At 28.7% G+C, this 25,022-nt stretch overlaps 1 protein-coding gene across 1 annotated transcript in view; it reads left to right on the forward strand.

Annotated features, from left to right (window-relative positions):
• The window catches only part of Eph (Eph receptor tyrosine kinase), an 807,314-nt gene that overhangs the window by 381,768 nt on the left and 400,524 nt on the right, over positions 1–25,022 (forward strand). Inside the window, exon 2 of the mRNA XM_075367017.1 lies at positions 11,793–11,920. Within this exon, the coding sequence (XP_075223132.1) occupies positions 11,836–11,920 (85 nt within the window). The 5' untranslated portion in view covers positions 11,793–11,835. The remainder of the gene's footprint in view (positions 1–11,792; positions 11,921–25,022) is intronic.

The raw sequence follows: 25,022 nt of genomic DNA on the forward strand, positions 1-25,022 counted from the left end.
ACTTAAGATTCTTAGTAATTAGGTTTCACTTTCTAAAAGTTTCTTGAAGTTGGGTCGATGGTCTTAAAAAAATTAAGTACACATTCACTTGCGTACTTCCAAGGGTTTAATAAATAACAAATTTTCCTTTGTTAATGGTTTGTTATGTTTTGAAATACCGTTACGTAAATTTTTTTGGAGTTCGATAAAACTTAATTATCAGTTATCAATTTTTTGATTCAACAATTAATAATTATAATAAATAATATTTCTATATATATTTAAAAATATTAAATAATTTTATTTCTTCATAGTCACTGACTTATTAAAATTTTTAATAATTCTTCTAGAAGTACTTGATCATTCCGTTATAAGGTGTGATGACTACGTACACGCATGAGAAGAGCTGTATGCGGTAACACATTCTTATGCATGTTTGGTTTTTGGACGAGTCGAATAGTAGGGAAAAATACTACCTATAAAACAGGCAGTCGGTCTTTGTATTGAGTTGTACATTCTTTCAGTTAATCACTGTACCAGTGGGCTGATAGTATCTATGTATTATTATTTATTATTGTTTGGTTGTTCTTATAGCCTTTAGCCACGCGCTTCCCTCTCCATCGACTGGTATCGCGGTTCTCAGTCCGCCTCTAATGAACGCGGTCAATTAATCAAGCTGTTGTGTTGCTTCGGCTCTTCTCTTCACAGTTACAAACAATGCCAACTAACAATAAATGGTTTTTTGTGCAGAAATTATTTGGAAAATCATTTTACATTCAATGAAAGTTGTTAGTCTGATCTTTTTAAATCTTTATTTCATTGTTGATCTTGTTTAAAAGTTGTCTAAATTTATTTTTTTATTTTGTGTAAATACGAGCATTATTTTTTTTAAATTTATTTTTATTATTCATATTAATTTGTAGAGTATCTGTGTTCCTATGATAAAAAATTATTTGATGAATTCTGCAGATAGCTTGTTTGGCAATATTGAACTCGTTTAATATTATGACTTCATTAGATATTTAGTAGGTCTCACTGATGAACGGACGAAGATCGTGATTAATAATATTCTTTTCTCTTTTTGAGATAATAGAAGTAAATTAAAAAAAAAAAAAATCTGTACTAACATCATAATAAAATTTTCCATATTAGTAGAGTAAAATTAATTTTCCATTAGATGAATTATTGACCCTATAGCCTCCCATTGTGCGTAGTAACACAGTAGGCAATAATTTTAGTTTATTAAAAATTACAAGCCTGATCGTAGTTCGAACTCAGAACTTTACAGCAAATATTTACTATAAAGGCAATATAATGAAATTTTCTTAATCTACAAACACTTTTTATATAAGCTAATTTTTTTTTATATTTTATTATAATTCTGATTTAAAAGTTTCCTTTTTTAGAAAAAGATTGTCGAATATTATTATTTAGAAAAATAACTTTTTTTTTTTTTTTTAATAATTAAGTATTTTACGGTAATTTTTTTAACAAGATGTTTACATGATTTTTCAATACTTTAGATTACATCATCGGCATATAATTAAAAACAATTAAGTAAAATGTAGTTTTATAATGCACATTATGCAGCGTTTCATATATAATGATTGTTATATATCGTAAAATAAAAATGAAAAATAATTTTATACGTTAAAAAAAATTGGGCTGAAATCCTATTTCCAGTTCGTCTGGACGGATCGGGCTGATTAGTTTTCTTCTACGGGAATGTCCTGCAGATATGTTATCAAGGGTCATCAGACCCCCAAACTTAGTCTCTTCTGAGAATTATTTTTAAAATATCCTCATTTATTACTTAATTGAGGAACATTCTGTGGTTAATACTCGCAAGATAAACTCGGAAAATCTCACGGGAGATCTGCGGCCTAGATGCATTTCGAGTAGAATAAAAAGAAAAATCAGCATTATCCCTCCAATAGAAAGTCTGGATGGACTGGATATAGATTTGGAGTACGCATTTTATCTTGTAGGAAAGAAAAAAAGAAAAAAAAAGGTTTTAGGGGTGAGACTTGTAAATGGAATAGGTTTTGGCCGATATTTTTAAATATATAACATTATTTTGTAATAATAACGCTGCGAAGCAGAAAGGCGGTACTAGTAATTATAAAAAATAACATAACTCTGATAATCTTCTTTTATTTTAGCTTTATAAAATCAGGATAATTATAAGATGTACGGATCTTAAGATATAATGAATGATATAAAAGATGGGTAGGTACCTAAGAGACCAGAATGAAGACATCATAGATGAAAACACGTTCTGAAGAATGGACCTTAAGGAAATGTGGACTTATTCTTGATAAAATATTGGGAAGAATATGTTATAACAGGGTATTCAAGGTGTTAGTAATCGGAAAAGATATTCTTAGATTTTTAAACGTTTTGAAGGATTATGTAGTTAGATTTAGTGATAAAAGTGGTGAATGAGAACGAACATATTATCGATGGAATTCAGTAGAAGAATGATAGCGGCCTAGATCGGTGATGGATACTAAAAGAATATTCACCAAGAATGGAGAGGAGTTTTTCAAATAGTGGTGCGTGATGGTGGGTTACGTGGTCGGCCGAGTTTCACCATGAACTGCAATTTTATGTGAAAACTTTTAGTAAATTTGGTGGCTAAGGAATAATTTATTTATAAATACAATGACTCCAGTTAACTGCGGGGTTTATTCGGCGATTCTGGTTAATTTCTGAATTTCCTCAGATTTTGAAATTACTTCCAAAAGGAGAGTCAAGTATTCGGTTTGCTTACATTTCACTAATGGAAAATAATTTTAAATTATTATAAGCACGTCCTTTGTAAACATGTTATAAATATTTATTAGTAAATTTTAAAATAATTTTTTTTTATTTACTAGCGTTAAAAGTAATTTTATAAAACCTGAACCTTAAAAAAATGTGAGAGTGATTTGTGTTCCGTTATGTTTATTTTGTCGTCGAAGAAATTTATTTTATATGCGATTTATTCGGTTTGTGTTATGACAATTACGTTACGTTATTACAGTGATACCTTAATTTATGACCGGTGTAGGTTGAATGTAATATTAATTACAGATACCGTATTTCACGACATCCTTTATGATATCATTTAACGGTTGTAATGTAGCAACGCCACTCACATTTTATTTACTTAAAACAACTTTGACCGTAATCCGCTTGTCAGAGAATTCAGCTCTTCAACTTGTTATAATTGATTGTCTGGCAGTTGTTGTTTGGGCAGAGGGATGTTAACAGTCAACAAGGGTGTGGCTTTTGCGTGTTTCCCGAAACTTAGTTCTGTCAATCAGAGAATCCTTTTTCTGTTTCTATCCTCAGCTTATTTAATTTACTTTGTTTTTATTGTTATGACGATCTTAATGTGTACATAGCGGTTATTGTGGTCGTAAAATTATACCGGTATTATTCAAAATAGAGTGTTAATCGGTTACTAATGCACAGTTGAATGCATCTTTTATTTAAATAACAAGCTTTTTACAATAGCATTCAAAATTCTTTATCTTATTGAGATGGTTCAACTTTACATTAAATTAAAAATATAGTGTTAGCTTTTAATGAAAGTGTTAGTGTATTTTAAATAATTAACATACACAAACTCTGATACTTATATTCTTGAAAAATATATACTGTTTTGATCTAACATTACGTGGTTATTTGTTAATTATTATTCTTTAAAAATATTTCTTTACTTTTCAGAAATAATATTTCATTTCGCTTTTAATAAACAATTTTCAATTAAACATACCGATTTCAATACAGTTTTACTTAACTTTTTTTTGTACAGTTCTAATTTTAATTTTCATATAAATGAATATACCCGGTTAAATATTAGCGCTATCGGTTCCTCGTTTTTACGACCGTTTGTTTTTAAGCTCTAATTAGTAAAACATTCTGGCCGAGGGACCGTAGAATTTTTTCGCTACATGTATGTATGTAGTCTGTATTGTCGATTTGTGGATAAAGATGGAGATTACCTCCGGGTCTCGACCCTAAATCTATATCGAGTATTCCTTACACTTATGATTACCATACGACTCACTCTCGCTTAATTTTAATTCAACTTTTTTTTTCAGATTACATCTCCTGAAGTCTCTGATAAATGTTTTCTGTTAATTTAGATAACGCGGTGCTAACCCGTACGTACACTTTCTTAAGTACATATAACATTCTTTATGTGCAGCATAATCCTCTGATTTATGATTAATTATATTTTGTTGTTAATGTTAATATTATATCTGTTAGAAATGTAATCCACAGCCCTTACTAATTACCTGTTTCGTACAATAGTGATTCATTAATTGCAGACTACATTGTTGATTTGTTGATATACGAGTATTTACAATAAATTACTTTATAGATCAGTGATAGCACTTACGATTTGTTTATTTAATTTATTTTAGTTAAGTACTGTAAACTGCAACAGTACTTTATGTATTTTATTGGTTGCATAAAAATTTGAATGTATATTAAACCGTTAGATTACAAATGTTTATGCTGTATTATGTAGACCGTATTTTTTTTTAATACAATTCTGTATTGCATGCCTACACCCATTTTTTACTTTCGAGTTTATTATCAGGTAAAAAAATTATTTTAGCCCTACTTGCTCAAATGAGGAAAACGAGCGACTTCTTATTCAGAAATTATAAAAAAATATGGAAGTATTAATAAAAGTATTATACTTTTATACATTTTTTAAATTATAAAAATATTACCTTATTCCGGTAATACCTTTTGAAATCGCAAAAACATTTTGCCTTATAAATTATTTTATTTTTTGATGAAACAATAATTCAGACGAAGGAAAATGATTAATCTATTAATGATAAATAAAAGAAGTAGTTGGGTTCTTCGACTAAGTTATTCGCGTTAATTGTAAGATTAATTCAAAGTTACTAAAATATTTTTATATTATCGATCGCTAAAATTATGTCATTCGTATAGAACTAAACACTTAATCAATCACATACAATTATTTTAAAAGAGAATCTGAAGGGTCAAAGCGGATGTTGAACCCAGTCCGGAATATTACTGGGCAGAAGTCGCTCGCTGATTATTATTTAAGGCTAACCGATGTGAGCTTTGTTTAGACTAGGTTGTGGTTTTTGGTGTTTATTTTTTCAGTCACGAGATGACGCTTTAGGGGAGAATTGTTAATTGGTAGTGTTTGGGAGGAAGAAGTCAGAATTAGTTTTTAACATATTTTTATTGCTACCGGCTCAGGAATTTTGAATATTCAGGCGTTCGATCCACTCCCTAATAATCTGTTAATCCTAAATTATTTCTTTATATTTGGCATACATTTAAGATCTACATCGGAACTTTAATTAAAATATTAAGAAAAATTATTGTATTAAATTCAAAAGTTGGTTTTATTAAATAAAAATTTAAGAATTTTTAGTAACTTATTTTTATTTTTGGGGTAAATTTAGGATACACGTATTAATTTCTCCTCTTCCATTGTCTTGTATCTTTGTGTTGTAGATATCTTCTCTTTAATAACGCACATACTAGTTTTCGTAAACAACGCTTCCAGTTGTACCTTTAAATATTGTAAAGTGGATGCAGTTACTTAAATTTCCATTACATCGATATATACATCGAAATTTGAATTGTTATCTCTTTGGTTTTATTTAATTTATTTTTCTAGTTGGTCATGAAAATATGTATATTTAAAAAAAAAGGTTTATTAATTATTATAAAAGTAAAAATGTTTTAAAAGGCATTTTCTATTTCTTTTAATAATATCGATATAGTTTAAGTTTTGCGTTTGTTAGCAACTGTAAAGTACTACTGCTCAGAGTACTGTACCTGTTCTGATAAAACCGGTTTCGTTATAGATGAAATCAAAATGTGCTCTGAGCTAGTATTAATGGTAGTGGATTCTTCACTTTCTTGTATGTAGGGTACGTATTTGTAAATTTACTCTATTTGTTAAAAGTTTTGTTGTGTTTTTTTTTTTTTTTTGGTAATTTTTAATTAAATGAAAGTGAAATAAAATTGTATTTATATAATTATCAAAGATTGAACATCGATATTATAAAAACTGTTATTTAGAAAGTGATTTGAAATTCAGTTTTTATTTACTATTCTTATATTATTCAAATATTTTTGCAGATCAAACTTTGTAATTTTATCATTTTTCTAGAAAAGTATGTATTTATCGCCTATATTACAATTTATTTTCTTTTTAATTAAAATTGTTTACTGGTAATGTTTCATTATTAATTAACATAAATTTGCTCATTATTTAAACCGTTAATGAACTGTATACATCTTGGACTCGAACAAATGTTTTATCTACTTTGTTTGTAGATCCAGTGTAAACAATTTAATTACTCTTAAAAAGTGTGTACTCTACCAGGTACTTAAACAAACAGTTTAAATTTTAATGTAAATGAACCTGTTTCATTATATTCCACTTCAATGAACCTTTTTTTTCAATATGTTTTTTTATTTTCCCATTCCTATCATTCTTCAAAAGTAATTAAAATAGATATATAATGTTTGTTGGGAGTGGCAGTTCAGTTATATTCCATAAAGGTCTAGTTTACATCGACGTAGAATCATAGAAGAGATTTTGCATGCGTTCATAACGTAATCAAATCTACAATATTCTAATTTAAATTGTAGAACAATATAATTTGCTGCATAACTACTGTTTATTGAGACAACATTTTTCTGGAAGAAATGTTACAATTTTAATATATGTCCGTGGATTGATTACTGTTTAAACAAAAATTTAGTTACAAAAAAATATTTTCGGTTATAGTAAGTTTGGACTCATTATGTTTAATCAAGAATTACTTTAGTCACAACATTTTTATGATTGTTTATTCGAAATTGATTTTTGTGTTTATCATTTCTTTAGTTACTAGATAACCTACTCTTGAATTGGTTATTTGCTTTGTAAGGGAAAGAAATTAGACATCATATAATTACAGTGTACAGTTTCATTATTTTTATTCCTTCGGTTTGGAGGATGAACGGTTTATGGTTATGTTAGAAATTTCCACACGAAATGTAATTGATGAGCTACATTCCAAACCGTCGTAAGTCATTTTTTATCAAAAATTGGTTAGTGTTTATCTTGCAGTCAAATTATGTGGGAATATACTGCACTCTTTTATTTGTTTCAAACGGCACTGTTTCTCGTATAATGCTTCAATAAGATATTTCATTTTTTCCAAACTGGCCTAAGTCACTTGGTGTTGTCCAAAAGAGCCTAAGTCATCAAATCAGCTGTCTGAAAGGCTGCAATATCAACCACAATGCACCGCGCAATAGCCGCAAAAAGATTTGTATATTCTTATACACGTTTACTATTAATTTTACTGACTTATTTGATTTAACAGAATCGACGAATTTCTAAATAACAAGAAGTTTTCCAATAATAAGTCTGAGAAAATGATGCTGCTACCTAAAAAACAAATTTTTATAACAAAGTGCAGATTATATACATTATGCTCAAAAACATTTTATTATATAAAAGACATGTTGATATACAGCAGAATTAGCCGCTGCAAAACTAAACATCAGTGAAGTTTTTTATGCACTAAAAATATGGTTGAACAATTTTACAGTTATGGTTCATGAAGAAAATGGAAGTAGGGAAAACACATTCATTTATACATGGACCAAAAATGAAACCGGTCGAGGAGAAAATGAAAAAGTTCGACTGTAATAAATTTTTTAAAAACAAATTTAGAACCTCGTTTAAATTCGATGTCGTAAATTCTAGGGCAAAAATTCCACGTCTGTTTTCAGATTACATGTCCTTCCCGAAACAAGAATTCTATTGTTTTGGATTTACTGTTGTGGTCAATCTTTTTGAAAGAATAGAACATGTCTTCCCAATTCGAGGTCATAGACTTATGCCTCCAGATAAGTTATTCGGGCGCATTTGAAAGATTATGAGAAACAAGGAAACAATTCTCTTTTCTAATGAATATCACAACTTGTTCCGTGATCCTGCTATTGTGAAAGACCTAGGTCAAGATTGGTACTTACTAGTCGTACACGTGTACGACTATAAACAAATATCAAAAAATGTAATTAAACTAAAACTTCCATTCAAATTTCTTGATCAGTGATTATTTATTTATAAAAAGTTCTCAAAAAATACAAATTAAATAAGTTTACTTTAGCAATCCAGATACACAATGTATTGTGTAAATGAAGCATACGATCTCGTTTCAAATACTCAGCCTGTCAGCCACATAAGCAAAGAAAAGAGAACGATGTTCTCTTTTCTTTGATAAAATATAATATATTTCATAAATATTTATGAAATATTTTATCATAAATATTTATGAAATATTTTATCATAAATATTTATGATAAAATAGAATATGAGAAATAGTATTAAAAATTAAAATCTGTGGAAGCAATTTATCGGATTCTATTTCGGAATCTGATTTAAGGAGGTTGAAATTTGTGGTTGATTTGAAATTATTATGCTGGATTAATTGTATTTCTATAGTTATTTTCTGAAATTAATCGGCTTATTTGATTTTTAAGAATACTTTACCCCTCTATTCAATGAAAGAGCAATCGATGTTTTGCACTAAATGCTAAATAAAAAATTATTTCACATATTATAATTTTTTTTCGTGTAAAGTTATAGCCTTAGACTATATTTGTAGTACAATAATCCATCATAATATGATGGTTCATGTACAATTATGGTCTATAGTTATAACGGATAAGTATGTGTATGGAATAAAAACAAATAATAAATTTAAAGAAATACTTTTTGTTTTCGGAAATTTATCTTCTCTCTACTGAATAATATGTTCTCTTAGTTGAACACGAGAGTATATTTTTTTAAATCTTTAACTTTGTTAGATGTTGGCGGTCGGCCAGTAGTAAGAGTAAGGTTGCAGTAAATGTCTGTGATAGTGACAATGAAACTACTCTACCGTGATAGCCGTGAATACAACTTACTTCCAGTTTGAGAAAATTACATTCAGCTATAACAATGACTTTAGTTGTATGAGTATAGAACTGCAATATATAAGTAATGTGATGTACAAGATTCTTAAGTTATTTTAAAATACTGAAATAATTTTTACTTTACTCGCATCATTAGCTATGATGCAAGAAGGAAGTATGATAATCAGCCAAAAAAGTGGAATCTGAATTCTTTTTTTTTTTCATTTCTCGACGTTTCATGATCCAGGACTCCCAAAAAACAAAAAAAAAGTTAGGTACGTGTATTGGCTTGTTTGAAGCTGTAATAAATTTTACCGGATCAACCGATTTTGATGAAATTTTGTACAGAGACTCGTGTATATAGGGCAGTTTGTTGGTAAAATTTTGGAATTAATATACCCAGAGGGGGGGGGGATTTTTGGGGATCAATTTTCTCAAAACATTGCAAACATAACCCCACTTTATATCAAGTTCAATACATGCGTTCATGCATGCAAAACTTTTCTTTTAATGCCCTCCCAGGTTTAGTAGTAATGCAAGCGACTTCACAAAAGTACTTTGGAGCAATTTTGGTGGTGGGAAGCCGATCAGAGTTTAAAAATATAATTTTTTTTCAACATGTTTTTCCGTTTAAATAATAAACTTTTAGTAATGCTATTACAATAAAATTTCATTATAATTCATCCCCAGGCCTAAAAAAGAAATCTTATTTTATAAATAGAAAAATAAAAAAATAAATTCAATTTCCTCCACCTTCAAAGCCACTTTGTGATTTTGTAGGTGATTTGCAATTGGAAATTGAAATTGATTTGTGTGGAAAAAATAAAAGAATACCGTTTTTACTTCCTAGTTCGAACTAAAGGAAGTATTGTGATCGCGAAAAATTTCGCTTTTCAGATTTCAACCGAAATATCCATTTTGACTAGTTTCGCCGTGACGTCTGCACGTACGTTTTGTGTATCTCGCATAACTCAAAAACTATAAGCCGTAGGTTATTGAAACTTTGGATAGAGGACTGTTGAAACATCTAGTTGTACACCTCCCCTTTAGATTGCAATTGACTTGACCAAAAATGTCCAAAAAAGCCCAAAATCAAAAACATTCGGAATTTGGGCTTTTTCTTAACTGCTGTTATCAGCCTTTATTGAGAGATTTTCAACGATGTATCATAAGTTGTACTTATTTTCATTGGTTCCAGACGTTTAGCCAAATAAAACTTTAATGAAATATTTTGTTCTTACAAGGGGAAGGCATCGGTTCGAATTCGAGTTCGTTTCCTTTTATTTTTAACTCTTTTTTTAAATTTTAATATGTTGATTTATTAATAATTATTAACTTGTGATTATAAAAAAATTACAATAAATAATAATTCAATAATAACAATAAAAAAAAAATTATGAAAAAAAAAATAAGAAGCTACTAGTGAAATAAAAGTTTACGTACTTTTAAAAATGTGTTTATGTAATTTAATAGGCGTACAAGAAAGTCATGTAGTGTCCACATTAGATATTTTTAATTATAAAAAATTTTGGTTTATTTAAAAATACAATAGTAATTTGAAATAAAAGTTTATAAATTACTCCCAGGCTCAAAAAAATAGAAATCTTAGGTAAATTTTTTCATTTTTTTTTTGTCTTCAGTCATTTGACTGGTTTGATGCAGCTCTCCAAGATTCCCTATCTAGTGCTAGTCGTTTCATTTCAGTATACCCTCTACATCATCATCATAATAATATACATAATTTTTTGATATATAATTATTTTTTCAGTATATGTGAATAAATAACCAATCCTAGGAAATTATTACAACTTTATTTAATTTGAATTTTAAAATATTGTCAAATGAATACAGTTAATAAAATAGTAATATAAATATTACTGTAGCCAATAAAATGTAATTTAGGTAGCATGCATGAGCTACTGAAATGTAAAAAAATATAAATTGATCCGGTCAGTCGCCCCGTTTCAGTTTGGCGAACAAGAGCTCGCCACGGATTAATTATTTCTATTTTTAATTTCAAATTTAAGATCTAACATGTAGATTTATGAAAGATTCCTTCTTGTTGAGTTTTTGTGATTTTAATTTATACGTTTATTCTAAAACGATTAAAATTATTGACGTCTGTGGTGTTTAAATAACGTTTTAAAATTTTAACAAGGCTTATTCGTAAGATCTTGTAATTTTTCCCCGGATTTTCGTTTGCCCAAAAAAGTATATTAATTTTATGTTACTGTTTTTGTGCATAAATTGTTTACCGTTACCATTTTAAGGATATTTACGTTCAGAATGGCACTTCATATTTGTGTTCACCCTTCTTCAGCGTTCTGAGCTTTGTGCTAAAGAGTGATACGTACAGTTAAATTAATGCATTTAATATCTTGTGTGATTTTAACAATAACTATAGGAGTAAGATCCGTGTTAGTTGTGATGATACTTTTTTTTGTATTTCACAATACCGTCTTCTTTTCGTGTTCGATTTATGAATTATTATTTACAAATTTAATTTTAGATTTGTAAAGGGAGTTCTTCACTTTTCTTTTCTCTTTTTTAAGCAGCTTTTATTAAAATATTGTTTGGGGTAGGCATATGAATTTCAGTTTATATTCTTGTGTTAAAAGTGGCTAATTTTAGTGAATGTATTTAGGAAAAGAAATGTGTGTTAGTGTGTAAATGAACAGTATCGATTGATCGCACTCTTTACAGATCATATAAACCATTCGGCAAAAACTTTTAATGAACTTGTCGTTCATGCCTACTACGAACAATTTAACTTTAGCCATAAGTTCTGTATTTTAAAAAATATATCATTTAATGTTACTCTAATAAATAGTTAAATTTTGTTTTTCTTTTTTTTGTTTCAGAACAGGGGGATGTGTAAGAGGTAGAGCTGGGGGTGGCCGGACCATGGGTAGGCGGTTGCTGCTACTGCTGTTGCTAAAGTTCGCCCTGGTTCTGTGGGTGATACCTGCTCCAGCATCGGCAGAACAAGGTAATGCGTTTTTTTCCTAATTTTATTCATAGTTCCATTTATTTTAGAAATGAAATTATTAAATTATGATTAATTAAATTCTTTTAGCAACGTTGAAAACCCATACATATATTATATTTTCTAAATTTAATGTCAGAATTAATTTAATAAACTGAAAAATTTTAATCAAGTATGTACTTAAAAAGGTGTTATATGATATCTAAGAATATTCCGTTCTGTAATTGTAGTTTGCGCCACTTGTTGAGTTTTTAAACAAAGTATAATTTAAATCTTGCGTACATTCTAATATTTGCATCAAATAGAGATTAGTTTTAATAATTTTTTTTTTCTATGGGTCAGAAGTGTTTTGATTGTATTAATTAGTAATATAAATTAATTATTTACAGTTTTAATATTAGTTTGTTGCCGGTTGACAGATTATGATAATTTCGTGTATTATCGAGAATAATGCCATTGAATGAAAATTTTTTTTCAATTACCATTATTTGAAGAATCAAAATTGCGAGATTATTAATAAATTTCTCCAAAATTTTTATTGGATGGGCATCTTAATTTTTTAATTTGTTATCATATAGAAACTGTGTATTCTTTACTATTAACTTTTGTACGAAAACTTCAATTTTCTTTATCGTTTTATTACATCTTATTAATTTTATTCCGCTTATTTTACTTCACTTGTTGAAAAGTTATTCACGTGATACCGCTACAAAAAGAAGAATTTCACGTTAAGTACACATGTTTTTTTATTTGCATAAAGAGATGAGTTATATAGATGTAATGAATGGTTTAAACCAACGGACGGACAGACAGAACGGACGTTAAGAGGAATTACAACCCCCGCTGGCAAAAGTGCAGCGGTGTCTGTTAGTGTGCGAGCATGCACAAGCCACTGGCCACTGTCTAATAGAGGAAGGTTATAAATTGTAAATTCTGCTGTACTGTACATCGCTTGACTTGCATCGAGATAGTTTATATCTGTTCGAATGCAAGTGTTGTAGACGAAGTTCAGTTTTACGCTTGTTTTAAACTTTTTAACTTATCTTCGCATTCCCTTTACCATCTGTCTTTCTTATTCTCCTATTCTATTTTTCTCTTTTCAAACACCTATGTCAGTGTTTGTTTTGCTCTATTTCTTTTTATTTTATTTCAAAAGCCGGTTGAACATGCGCAATTCCACGGAAGAACTTTGTCGATAACAAAAACAGAATCTGTATGCGGTGGCGTAGTGTCAGATTGCAAGTTCCATTTTAATTGTAGGTTGAATCTTAACGGGTGTAATCAACAACTGTGTTTCTTAAACGTTAAACATTTTTCTGAATTATTAATATTACGAATTACACGTGTTACCGATCTCAGTTTGATTTTTTCAGTTTCTTGTTACATTTTAATTTCTTATTAAATTTAATTTGAACTCTTTAGCAGTTTACAACTCATATACATTTGAAATTTTTTTGAAACTCATTTTATTTTACATTATTACCTTAGGTTCTGTCGTTTACCTTTGAATTTAATGTTATACTTAACATGTACTTAAATCCGAGATGTTTAAAGATCCTTCTTGTTATAAATTATTAGCATGAAATATAATAGTAATAGCGATTTATTGTGTCCGACTTGTCGCATATAACGTATTACGGTTTTCCTTTTTATTTACTACCTCGAACATTCTCATCTTCTCATTTGCATATCGTAATGAGGAAGATGACGTGAACGTAATGATAAAAGAAAAAAATATGAAAAATTGTCGGGAGTCGTATCCGAGAAATATATCAATTCTCATATCAGCCAGAAAACTTAAATATGAAAGCGGTTTGTGCTATATGTTTATAATCAGAAACGCATTAATTATTAATGTTTTTCAAACACAGCGGATTGTTGTGAAAAAAAATTATACCATGTGTTGATCCATAGAGGATGCTCACGCTTTTTAAGATAAAGGTCGGTCGTTGATTCCATTTTAAATTTCTTACTTAACAGAATTAATCCAGACCATAATTCTATAAGGAATTTAAGTGTTATGTCACAGGTTAATGATTAATTAGTAATTACACTTGTAGCTACAAATCGGGCTTTAGTTATGTTACACAACGTATCTTACTGATCAGTTAGTACGTTTTCTTAAAATTTGTAAAGTATAAAAAATTATTTTTTTTTTGTTAGAATATTGTTTTTTAAATTTCATTTCATTTTTAATCGAATTATTCCGCTTTGGTGGTTTATTTCTTCAAAATGCCTATGTGCAGATGCCCCATGAAGAAACGGAGAAACTTTCTAAAAATAACGAAGAAACGTTTTACTGGTGAAAATAATGAAAAAGGTTAATATAAACATAGGTCTGGAAACGCTTTGTTTTTGAGTTACGGCTAGCGAAATATTTGGCCCAGATTTCAGCTTTTCTGATAAGAAGAAGCCCTACCGTAATTTTTGAGACCCAAATTAAGGAGTAAAGTTTCTTATGTTATGTTGTTTCTTATGTAATTTGATAAAACAGGTCCCAAAACTGTAACTTTATTAGTTTTTAAGATAAGCGACATAAAACACAAAATTCTATGAAAAACAAGTTTTTTTTAGGTTTGTAGTAAAAATAACTTTGCTAAATGACTAATAAATGCGGAAGATTTAGTAACAAAACTTGTAAATATAATTCTGAGAAAATTAATGTAAATACAACCGATAAAAAGGAAATAAAAAACTTTTAAAAATCAGGTTTTTGTTAAAGCAAATAGACAAAAAAATAGACAGCAAATCGTATTCTTGTAACTAAACATTATTCTTACTTAATGTAGCAAAACAAAATAATAAAATGATAAATGGTAACAGAATAACAAACCCCAGTTACAGTAACTGTTTGAAGTTACCTCCTTCATAATGTACACAGCATTCTACCCGACCCACATTCTGATGTGGCGTTGCACTATCGCGCTGAAAAATCATTTGTAATCTAGTTTGTAGAGGTATATCCTCCAAAAGAGCTGGAACATTTTTTTTAAAGAAAAGAACGTATGCATTTCCCGTAAAGTTTTCATTTGAATCAAGTGGTCCCAGAATTTCGTCATAAATAATGCCACACCAAACATTAATGTGAAATCTATGTTGGAAACTAGTTTCCACAATACCGTGTGCATTTTATTCGCTTCATAAATGACTATTTTAAGAATTGAAGACTTCATTTCTCGTAAAAATGGCTTCATCGGTAAATAAAATTGAATTTACTTTTCCAGCGTTTTCTAGAAGCCGACGACCGAAGTCTAACCGCTTGCAGTAATCTGTTGCCTGCAAATTTTTAACCTTCTGCTGGCGGAAAGGATGAAGAGTTTCTTTATCTATAACTCGAAAACAAATCCTTTCCAGACTTATGTTTATATGAACTTTTTTCGTTATTTTCACCAGTAGAACATATCCTGAAAGTTTCTCAGTAGTTCCTTCGTGACACACTCAGTATATGTAGGTTGTATGTATAAGGTATATATCATACCTTTTACCACACTGATCATTAAAAATATTAGATGCACAAAAGTAAACCAAGATATCATATTAAAAGAATGAATAAAAATCTAATTTAATCGCGCAACTATTGTTTAAAAAACTGGACTCGACGGGTGTGTAATTTCCAGGAATGTATGTTAATATGATGCGACGTATGATATTATCGTCGACTCAGGTAAGGAAGAAGCATCCTGGTTCTGTTTATGTTTTATTAGAGATATAATCTTGTGACGGGATCCTATCGGTTTTAGTATACGTTTGCTAAATGATGATTCGTCGTTTTTATACCTAACTATTACAAATAAAATCTGCATTTTTCACGTAAAAAATGTTCACGATTTTCCAATAAAATCACTTTATTGGCAGTACTTCTATTATTTGCAATCAATTTAATTGATTATTGACATATTGTAAGTCCTACTATTTTATAATAATAACAGTACAATTTGCAACTGATATATGAATTTTAAAATAAGTAACATAATAAAGTGTCTACATTAAAAAAAAAATATCAAATTGTATGCATTTAATTAATTATAGTAAATAATTAAATTAGAAATAACAGATTAGTGTTGAAAGACAAGCATAAAAAATTCCGAAGCACTGTATTTATCATTAGAAGATATAATATTGCCGACAAATACATATAAACATGTTTATTTCACTAAACAGCCGGTTTGTCGGTTGGTTTTGGCACCTAGTAATAATGATTTTATCTTGCCGCTTCTGCCGCTGCCGTAACCCCGAAGTAAATGATAATTATATTTATTCTTCGCAATAATTTCTATACATCTCATACGAAGGACGTTTTCCTCATTTCTCTAAAATACCTTTCAAAAATTGTATTCCAAATGTATGTAGGGATTTACCGTTACTTGCCGTCAGTTTGTTACTCTACGGATCATATATATTAATTTAGGTCTGGGTTATAAGAATTATTCGGATAAGGAATATGTTTTGTGACATTTTGATTTATTTCGTTTTTAATCTTTTCTTTTCCACAAGTACTCCTTAATTGAGACTAGATTTTGTTATTTTAATTAAAAAATGTTTTCTTGTTACTATCTTAGAACAGAATTTAAATAAACAGTAAATAACGAGAAGAAGTACCTTATCGCAGATGCGCACGTGTTGGTTTGTTTTTCTCTTAGAAGATGACCTCGGTTTCGGCTGTAAAAGATGACACGATATAAATAAATATAAACCTACCATCTTAAAGCCGGTCAGATGTACAATTAAACGTTCTAAACTACAACCTCATACAGCAATATATAGAATAGACAAAATATAAAACGATAGAAAAATAATAATACAAGAAGGAAAACATTAAATGAATGAATAATTTATAAATTCTTCACTTCCAACACGAAATTCCCACCAGGAAACAGCTAATGTACAACCAGAACATTATACTGCTCTTGCTTTACAGGCAATTATTTTTAATTAACTTTTTATATTTTAACAAGACTTATAAAATGAAGATAACTTAACGAATGAAGACGCACCTATCGCATTTCGGAAATGGGAACTCTATACCATATGTTGATACACACTCACTTTCTATTTATTTTTTTTAATTTTTTATCGAATCTGTTTATTATATACATATAACTTGACTACTAACTATTAACAGTTTAATGTTAAAGAAATCTATTGATTCATTTCGTTCTGACTAGGATTAATTAACTGTTAGATTTTTCCTCTGTGTAAGTGTACGTGTATGCGCGCGCGTGTGCATTCATGTATGTATGTAATAGCGGTTTGTAGCAGCTTATTGAAATTTATTTTCCGTAATTAGATTGATGTAACAGGCTTGAAACCGGAAGGATATTACTGTTCTCCAATAATGAATTTTTTAGTTGTGTTTACTGTTTTCGTGCTTTTTGTTATAACTTATATTGCGGTACTTCGTATTAAATTATACGTATTGGGACAGTACGTATTACGTAATACTATTAAGTTACATTCAAAATAATACATTTGATAAATTACATTTTGCTATCACCCTGTGTGTTTGTGTCGAATTTTAATCGATAAAACTCGATTTAAAAAATTATAATAAAAAAAGAAGATTTTTATGGCGAGAAAAATTAACATCAGCTGACAAATGTTACCTTTTAAAGTTACGTAAAATCGGCTTAAATTAATTTTTTTACTTTTAATAACTGGTTCTCCTTCCTATGCTGAAGCTTTTACTTAATTTCTGTTTATAATTAACTTTAAAAGAAATTAATTTTCTTAAAAATGTATAATTTTTTACTTATAACTTTTTTAATAATAGTTTCATTAGAAAACTTGTAATTCCCCTTGTTTTTGGAAATTTTATGGTAATTATTAAATTAGATTTGGATGCTTTACCTGACTGAATGAAGGGAGTTGGAAGTACTTTATATTCAGTATAATATTAGTTCTTTTTTCTTAGCTCTGATTTTCATGTTATTAACAATGACTTGATAACGTTATTAGCATGAAAATTAAACAAACTTCGGTACGTTGTTATCTAAACTTCATGCTACGGTCATTGTAGAGTGAATTGTTGTTTTCTTACTACTAAAAACTCGGAACTTTTGGCAGGGTAAATGCCCAATTAGGCTATTTCCTTAAAACTTTCATAAACGTTGTCCACCCAAAATATTTTTTCTAAAAATTTGTACATTTCCCTAGCTAACGTACTAGAATGGAAAACCCTGTTTATAAGGTTGTGATAAATAAAAATTTTAAAAAGATTTATATTAAGATATATATAATTTTTTTTTTTTATGAGTTTTTACCTCATGAAAAATTTCTGATATAATTGATAAGTTAACAAAAATACAGTTAGAATTTAAGTACATAAATGGGATTATAAAGCAGTAGCAAAATCTAGTCGATATTTTAGAAAAAATACAGATTATTATTGTCAAATTGTAGAAGGAAATTTGGTTGCAAGAAAAACTATGCTGATAAATGTTTTGTAATTTTTCACATCCGTCGATTTCCGTGGAGAAATAAAACGTTTCTGTCGTCTACCCTGAGGTACAGGTTCGAGTTCCGGTCAGGCATGGGATAATTTACATCCAAAAATGTACTGTTATACATTAAAACGATTATTGTTGCCATTAAATAGATAATTATTTTTTTATAGCTCCATAACCAGTGAGAAATGTTTACTTTATTTTGCTAAATAAGAACACTGTATATCATTAGTAAACTAAAGAATTAGTTTAATCCCCCCTCCTTATGTTTCAGGTCCTTCAATGTACTTTCATTACTCGGACTTTGGTCTGTAAATGTATCGAGCAATATTTGAAGTAAATATTTTTTTTTAAATATTTGATTTATTTGGAAATTGTTTTGAATAACTTAGTTTTATTTAGATTAATGAATAAATTTAATTTTAAAAATACGTTTTAAGACTCCTATGTTTTTAGCCTTACTGGAAAACTAGATTTCATTTAATATTTTAATAAGAAAATTCTGGGAGGTCCGATGTTACCGAGCGTGAAGTACGCAGAGTTGATCAGTTTTATGGAATACAATTAAGATTTCCTTAAAAGTAAAATTAATTAATTTTATATTTACTATAAAATTTGATGAGGAAATTCGTTCTGTTACATTAAACATTTCTAGCATGTGTGCTGCGGTCACATAATCGGAGAAATAAAAAACGCAGTTGTAATTCTTAATCACTGATGTTAACTTTTAATTCATTTGAAATATATTACATGTCGAATAGATTATTAAATTCTGTTACGAAATTATTATTATTATTATTATTATTAATATTATTTAAATCCAAAGGTATTTAACGATAATTTTAGTTTACTTAACAAAATTATCTACAACGTGCAATAAAAGAATTGTTAATAAAAATCATTGAAGATGTTCAACTTTTCTATTTTTAAACACCGTTGGATTATTTTACTTCCAATTTTATTTTATTATTATTTTTATATTTATTTAAGAATAAAAGTTTATTTGTTAGCAATTTAAGAAATCTATCTAATACAGATTTTTGTTTTTTAGTCTCCCTTCTTTCATGGTCTCCCTATCGATTGTTTCTGAGAAGCAATAAAATAAATTTGATTTCATGATATGATTATTGTTTGCAAAAATCGACGTAAGTTACTCTTATAAAACTTTTTATAAATTAAACCTTACTTACTTAATTATTTTAGGGTCAAAGATGTCCTGTCTTATTTTAAAATTTACGTTTCTAGATTTTTTATGTATGTATTGCATTCATTCTTAATTACTTTTACTGACTTTAATTAATTAAAATATCTTTATGAACGATTGAATTTGAACCAGAGTATTTATAAAAGTAAGAGTGTTCCAAAAGTGACGCAACCTTATGGGAAAATGAATAAGTTACAATAGTTGAAACTGGCCTCCATTATGCGATTCACGTTACTGAATACGACGTTGCATGCTCTTAAACACTTGTGTTAACGTTTGTTTTGGAATTACAGCGAAACATTGTTCAATTTCGCTATGCAGTTCGGGTATGGTGTGAGGATGAGTTTTGTAAGTAGTATCCTTAAGGTATTTCCACAAAAAACTCAACAGGGGATAAATCAGGAGACCGAAGGGATCAAAAACCCTTTGAATCACTTGTCCATGAAAACAGTGATCCAAGAAAGTCATAGTGTTATTGGTTGTATGAGCCGTAGCATTTCCCTGTTGAAACCACGTGTATTCTAGCCAGTCTGCATGTATAGTGTTTACAAATTGTTGCACCATCTGTCGTATGTATTGGTCATTGTTCACTGTGTCGTGAAAGAATGTCATGAAGATTTACTTACGTGAAATTGCACATCAAACACCCACTTTTTGTGCGCGTAGAGGAGGCTGGTGCAGTAGATGTGTATTTCCCGTACACCAAATGCGTGATTTTTGTGCACTCACTTATCAATCAAGATGGAACCACGCCTCGTCAGACCGAAATCAATCATTGAGTTCTTCCCCATCTGGCAGTACAGATGACATGAACTGCTGACTGAAAGATATACGTTTCCCAGCGTCTGCAGATAACAACTCATGAATTTTGTACGAATGCATCTGTAAACACTTGCGCGATGCTGTGTGGGCACTAACAACGGAAAGACCAGACCGACTAGATAGGCGTCGCACAGACTTCTTGAGACTAACAGAATATGCAGCTTGCATGTCGATCAACTTTTATGGTATTAGTACTTTCGGTCGACCACTTTTGGCCGCGGATGCCACATTCCCTGCCTCTTAGAACTGCGGCTATACCATCGTATAGCTGCTTGATGGAAGGTTTGTTTGATGCATCCACACCATACCTTTCTGTAAAGGCATTTCTGTAAAGGCTGGGCATAACTGGCACATCTAATGTACTGAGAGACAATGAATATTGTCTGCTGCATTGTGTAACCCATTTTTCTTCAAATCAGCAACAAAAGAAGGAAACTTTTTTTCATAAGGTTGCATCACTTTTTGAACACTGTGTAACTTATAATGCTACTTTTTTTATGTAATGTTACATATATATTGCATTACATAAAAATGTAATGCAATATTTAGAAAGTTATTTAGAAAGTGGCAAAATGTTTTACAGTTGTTTGTAATTTAACTGGAAATTACTGTTGTTATTAAATGTCTATTTTTTTGTGTTGGTTAAAAAAAAATTTATTCTACATTAGAATTCATAAGTTAGGAATATATATTAATGATACTAGAAGTTGAAGACTTTTATGTACGCTGTAAAAACAACAAAGAATATATGATATGAGGCAGACTTCAAATGTAGGTTATCATATTTAAAGAGAAATTCATTCCAAAAAAAAAAATTATTGGTATCGAAGCTAGATTTAAGATATAGGAAACAATTTTTTAAATATACAGACCTCTGAAATGTTGTATAAGAATATTGAAAGTTTCGTGGTTTGATAAAGATTGAAATGAAGATTCGAAAACGAATTACAGGTAAAAGAAGCATCCGATAGATTTTCTCTACAAGAAGAATTAGGTTTGTGGGTTGCATATGTAGGCACCCGAGTTTAGTTAATTTACTAATTGAAGGAAGTGTAGAAGGTAAAGATTGTAGTGTAAAAAAGGTTAGAGTACGGAAATGTAAGATACAGAATATACGTTTAGGTTAAAACATTACTGCAGATTGAATGGAAAACTTAGAATTTCTTATTGGAGATTTCTTAATTATAGAATGAAATAAAACTACGTTAACTTACTTATCCAGAATAAATTTAAGATACGTTCTTATTTATTCATTAATCTAAAAGTAAGGATCCATATTCGAGGAAATTCACTAGAATTTTTGAAAGAATTATAGGTAAATAATAGTATTGTGGGTAATTCTCCTTATACCATGTTCAAACATTTTCAAGTTTTATTTAATTTAATCTTATTTTGTTTTATGCTAGACGAAAAAAACTTAAAGTGATTATTTAGTAATAAAATTGATTTTTCTTAAGCCTGAAACTAGCGGTTCTAAAACTTGTTTTTTCCTTTAAATTAACATTTTTCTCTGTAATATACGAATATTAGATTACATATTGAAAAACGTTTTTTCAATAAAATCAAATAATTTCCTTTTTATTTATCTATAGTATTGATTGTTATTTGTTCCTTTCTCTTAAGCGGTATTTTTTTTGTTAATTTTGAAGATATGGATGGATGTATGTAAAAAGAATTTAAGTTTTTTTCCTAAAAGCAATTTTTACAAAATGGAGGTGGAAGTAATGATCCAACTTATATTTATTCATAGAGTTTCCACTTATATTCTAATTATTCGTAAATCCCAATTCTTTGACGAAGCGAATCCTACGTAACAACTTCGATGGTATAAGGGAATATTCAAGTGTTTTAAAATGTTATTTCCGTTTACGTAATAATCATATCCAATTACTGCCATCCTAATAATGGGGGATATAAATTCTTCTTTCTTCAAAACCCATGAATATGGATCAGTTTTGTTTACTTCTTTTCTATCACGCTAATGTATAGTAAATTTTAATAATACTAGACTACAGGTTTTGTGGCAGCGGTCAGTGTATATAATTACCAGGAAGGATTTCTCGAATTTTATTTTATTTTCTTGTTTTAACATGTACATAATATTTACCGTAAAGCATGGTCGTTGAGGATAATTAACCTTATGAATTTTAATTTAGGACATAATTCCGCTACATTTACTCAGTTGAAAAATTTAGGATAAAAATACAAGTATTTATTTTATTGTTATTATTATTATTTACAGTCGTATTCAACAGCCGTTAACGCTGAATGTTTTCAAATATATAACTCTGAAAATGGTCATCGCTGAAAAGTAGAGTTCCCTTAATTTTGCATTTCATTTATTTTGTTCATAGTCTGATTATTTACTTGTTATTGTTCGTAAGAATTTTTTTTACATGTCTTTTGGTTTTGGAATATTTATTAGTATTTATTTTATTTCAGTATATTTGTTTTATTTATTTGATTTTTAGTGTCTGTTTTTTTTAAAGTGATTATCGTTTTTGATAGTTTATCTTTATGCTAATCTTTTTTTTTAATTTGGTTTCTTTAATTTTTATTTTTAGTAACTTTTTTTTATTAATTGGTTCTCTCGGAAAAATTGGTTTTGTTATTTTAGTATATTTCATTAATGAAAAAATCTGAACTCACTATTTGATTATTTTTTCGATTTCATACAGCTGTTTCTGATAGCGATAAACTATTAGGTTCAGACCTGTTATAGGCGATAAAAAAGAATTATTTATTAATTAATTATATAATTTTATTGTAGTAAAATCGAGACAGTATTTTCCTTGCATTTGAAAGTAAATTTCAATAATTATCATAACTAGCAACAATCCCTATGTAGTTGGGGAATTATAAACATGCAAATTTCTTTTCGTTTTTGCGCATCCATGTTATAAAGTATAATTAACAAATTTATGTGCAAGACATTACAAAAATTAAGATACTTTAAAAGAAAATAGTGTGAATCCAGTTAATTCGTGTACGAAAAATCGGTAAAATATCCGACAAACATTTTAATAAATATAAATTGATGTAGAAATAGTTTTAAAAGGTTTATTGTGTAAAACATGAAAAATATTTAGTATTTTACAATTCTATAATTATTATATAAAGAAATCTAATAAAAATATTTTCTTAAGTGAAAGAATCTGTGAGATTCTGCAGATTTTTTTGAGGTTTTTGTTAAAAAGAAATAGTAATATTTTTGCTTATAATCCATGAAAACCTAATATAAAAGTGTTTCTGAATGTAAATTCGTTACCGCATTTAACGCTTATTAAAATGCATACTCAGCGATGAACTACTGCTGTGTCAATCGATAACTTTGATTACATTTTCCTTGAGCGTATCGATCAAAGGATCAGAAAGCCAAAAACCTGTGTTTAATTAAAAAGCAAAACACTGTGTTTTAGAGTATTATATATATATATATATATATATATATATATATATATATATATATATTTTTTTGTATTAAATTATTTTGTTGTAACTAGTAATTACGGTCCAAGTAATTACAACTGCTGTAGATCCTGATTTTACACTTAACACTACCAGTAGGATATCGGCTGTTATACAATCCGATAGTAACTAATTGTACTAGCCCAAGATTTATTTATTTGATAACCAGTATCTTTCAATTGTACTGTTACGCAAGCCGTGAGAAAATAAGAGCGGGAATCGTTACTTAGCTGTGAAATTATTGCATCTCTTCAAATTTTTAATCTTCGTGCAATTTTGAAATTAATTTTTAATCGAAAAGAACCTGCTAATGAGTTTAGGTGTATAATTTTAATTCTATTTCTTATGGCTAAGTACTCGTAAGATGTTAGTAAAATTTTAGCATTTAATTTTAAATTCTTCTTCAATTCAACTGAAATCATCTATATCATGTGATTATATTACTACCGTTCGGTTATTTTTTTGTGTTCTATGATGAACTACATCGTCTACATTCTTAATTAATTTATACGATGTAGTGTATGGATTATTTTAAAAGTAATACATTAATAATCATAACGTCATCTGGTTAAGGCATGATACTGATGCCCGTGTTTCCTGTTTTTTCCCTTTTTTTATCGTAAGGAATGTAGTTTATTCTATTGGTGTTGCCAAACAAAATAAAACGTACAACTCACTTGTACTGTTGTTAAAGCTATATATATGTTAGTACATTTTGAATATTCGAATGTTTACATAATAAGTAAGTACAAAATTGATTTGGTCACCTTATTCGTTTTTAGATTTTTATTTCTTTTTACGCTTTCTGAAACTAGTACTCTAATGTTAGATGTCCACATATCATATGGTACGCCATTCGTTATGTCAATTATTTTTATATTTATTTCTCTTTGCGACTAATATTTTTTGTTCCATGTTAAAAAAGAAAACACTTGTTTTCTTTTTTAAAGCTATCTGTTCAAATGTTTTCTATTTCGAGAGGTTTTCTTCATATGTAATGTATGTATTCTAGCCATCATTATGTATAAATACTTATTAATAGTAATTTAAATGACAAGCTTAAATAATATGTGAATTTAGAAAAAAATGATCGACCTCGGAAAAACGTTTCATTAGAAATCTATACAGTTATTGGGTCTAATAGCTATAATTACTAGTGTTTCAACGC

The sequence above is a fragment of the Lycorma delicatula genome, chromosome 1, assembly GCF_047948215.1.
Source record: "Lycorma delicatula isolate Av1 chromosome 1, ASM4794821v1, whole genome shotgun sequence".
Lineage (NCBI taxonomy): Eukaryota > Metazoa > Arthropoda > Insecta > Hemiptera > Fulgoridae > Lycorma > Lycorma delicatula.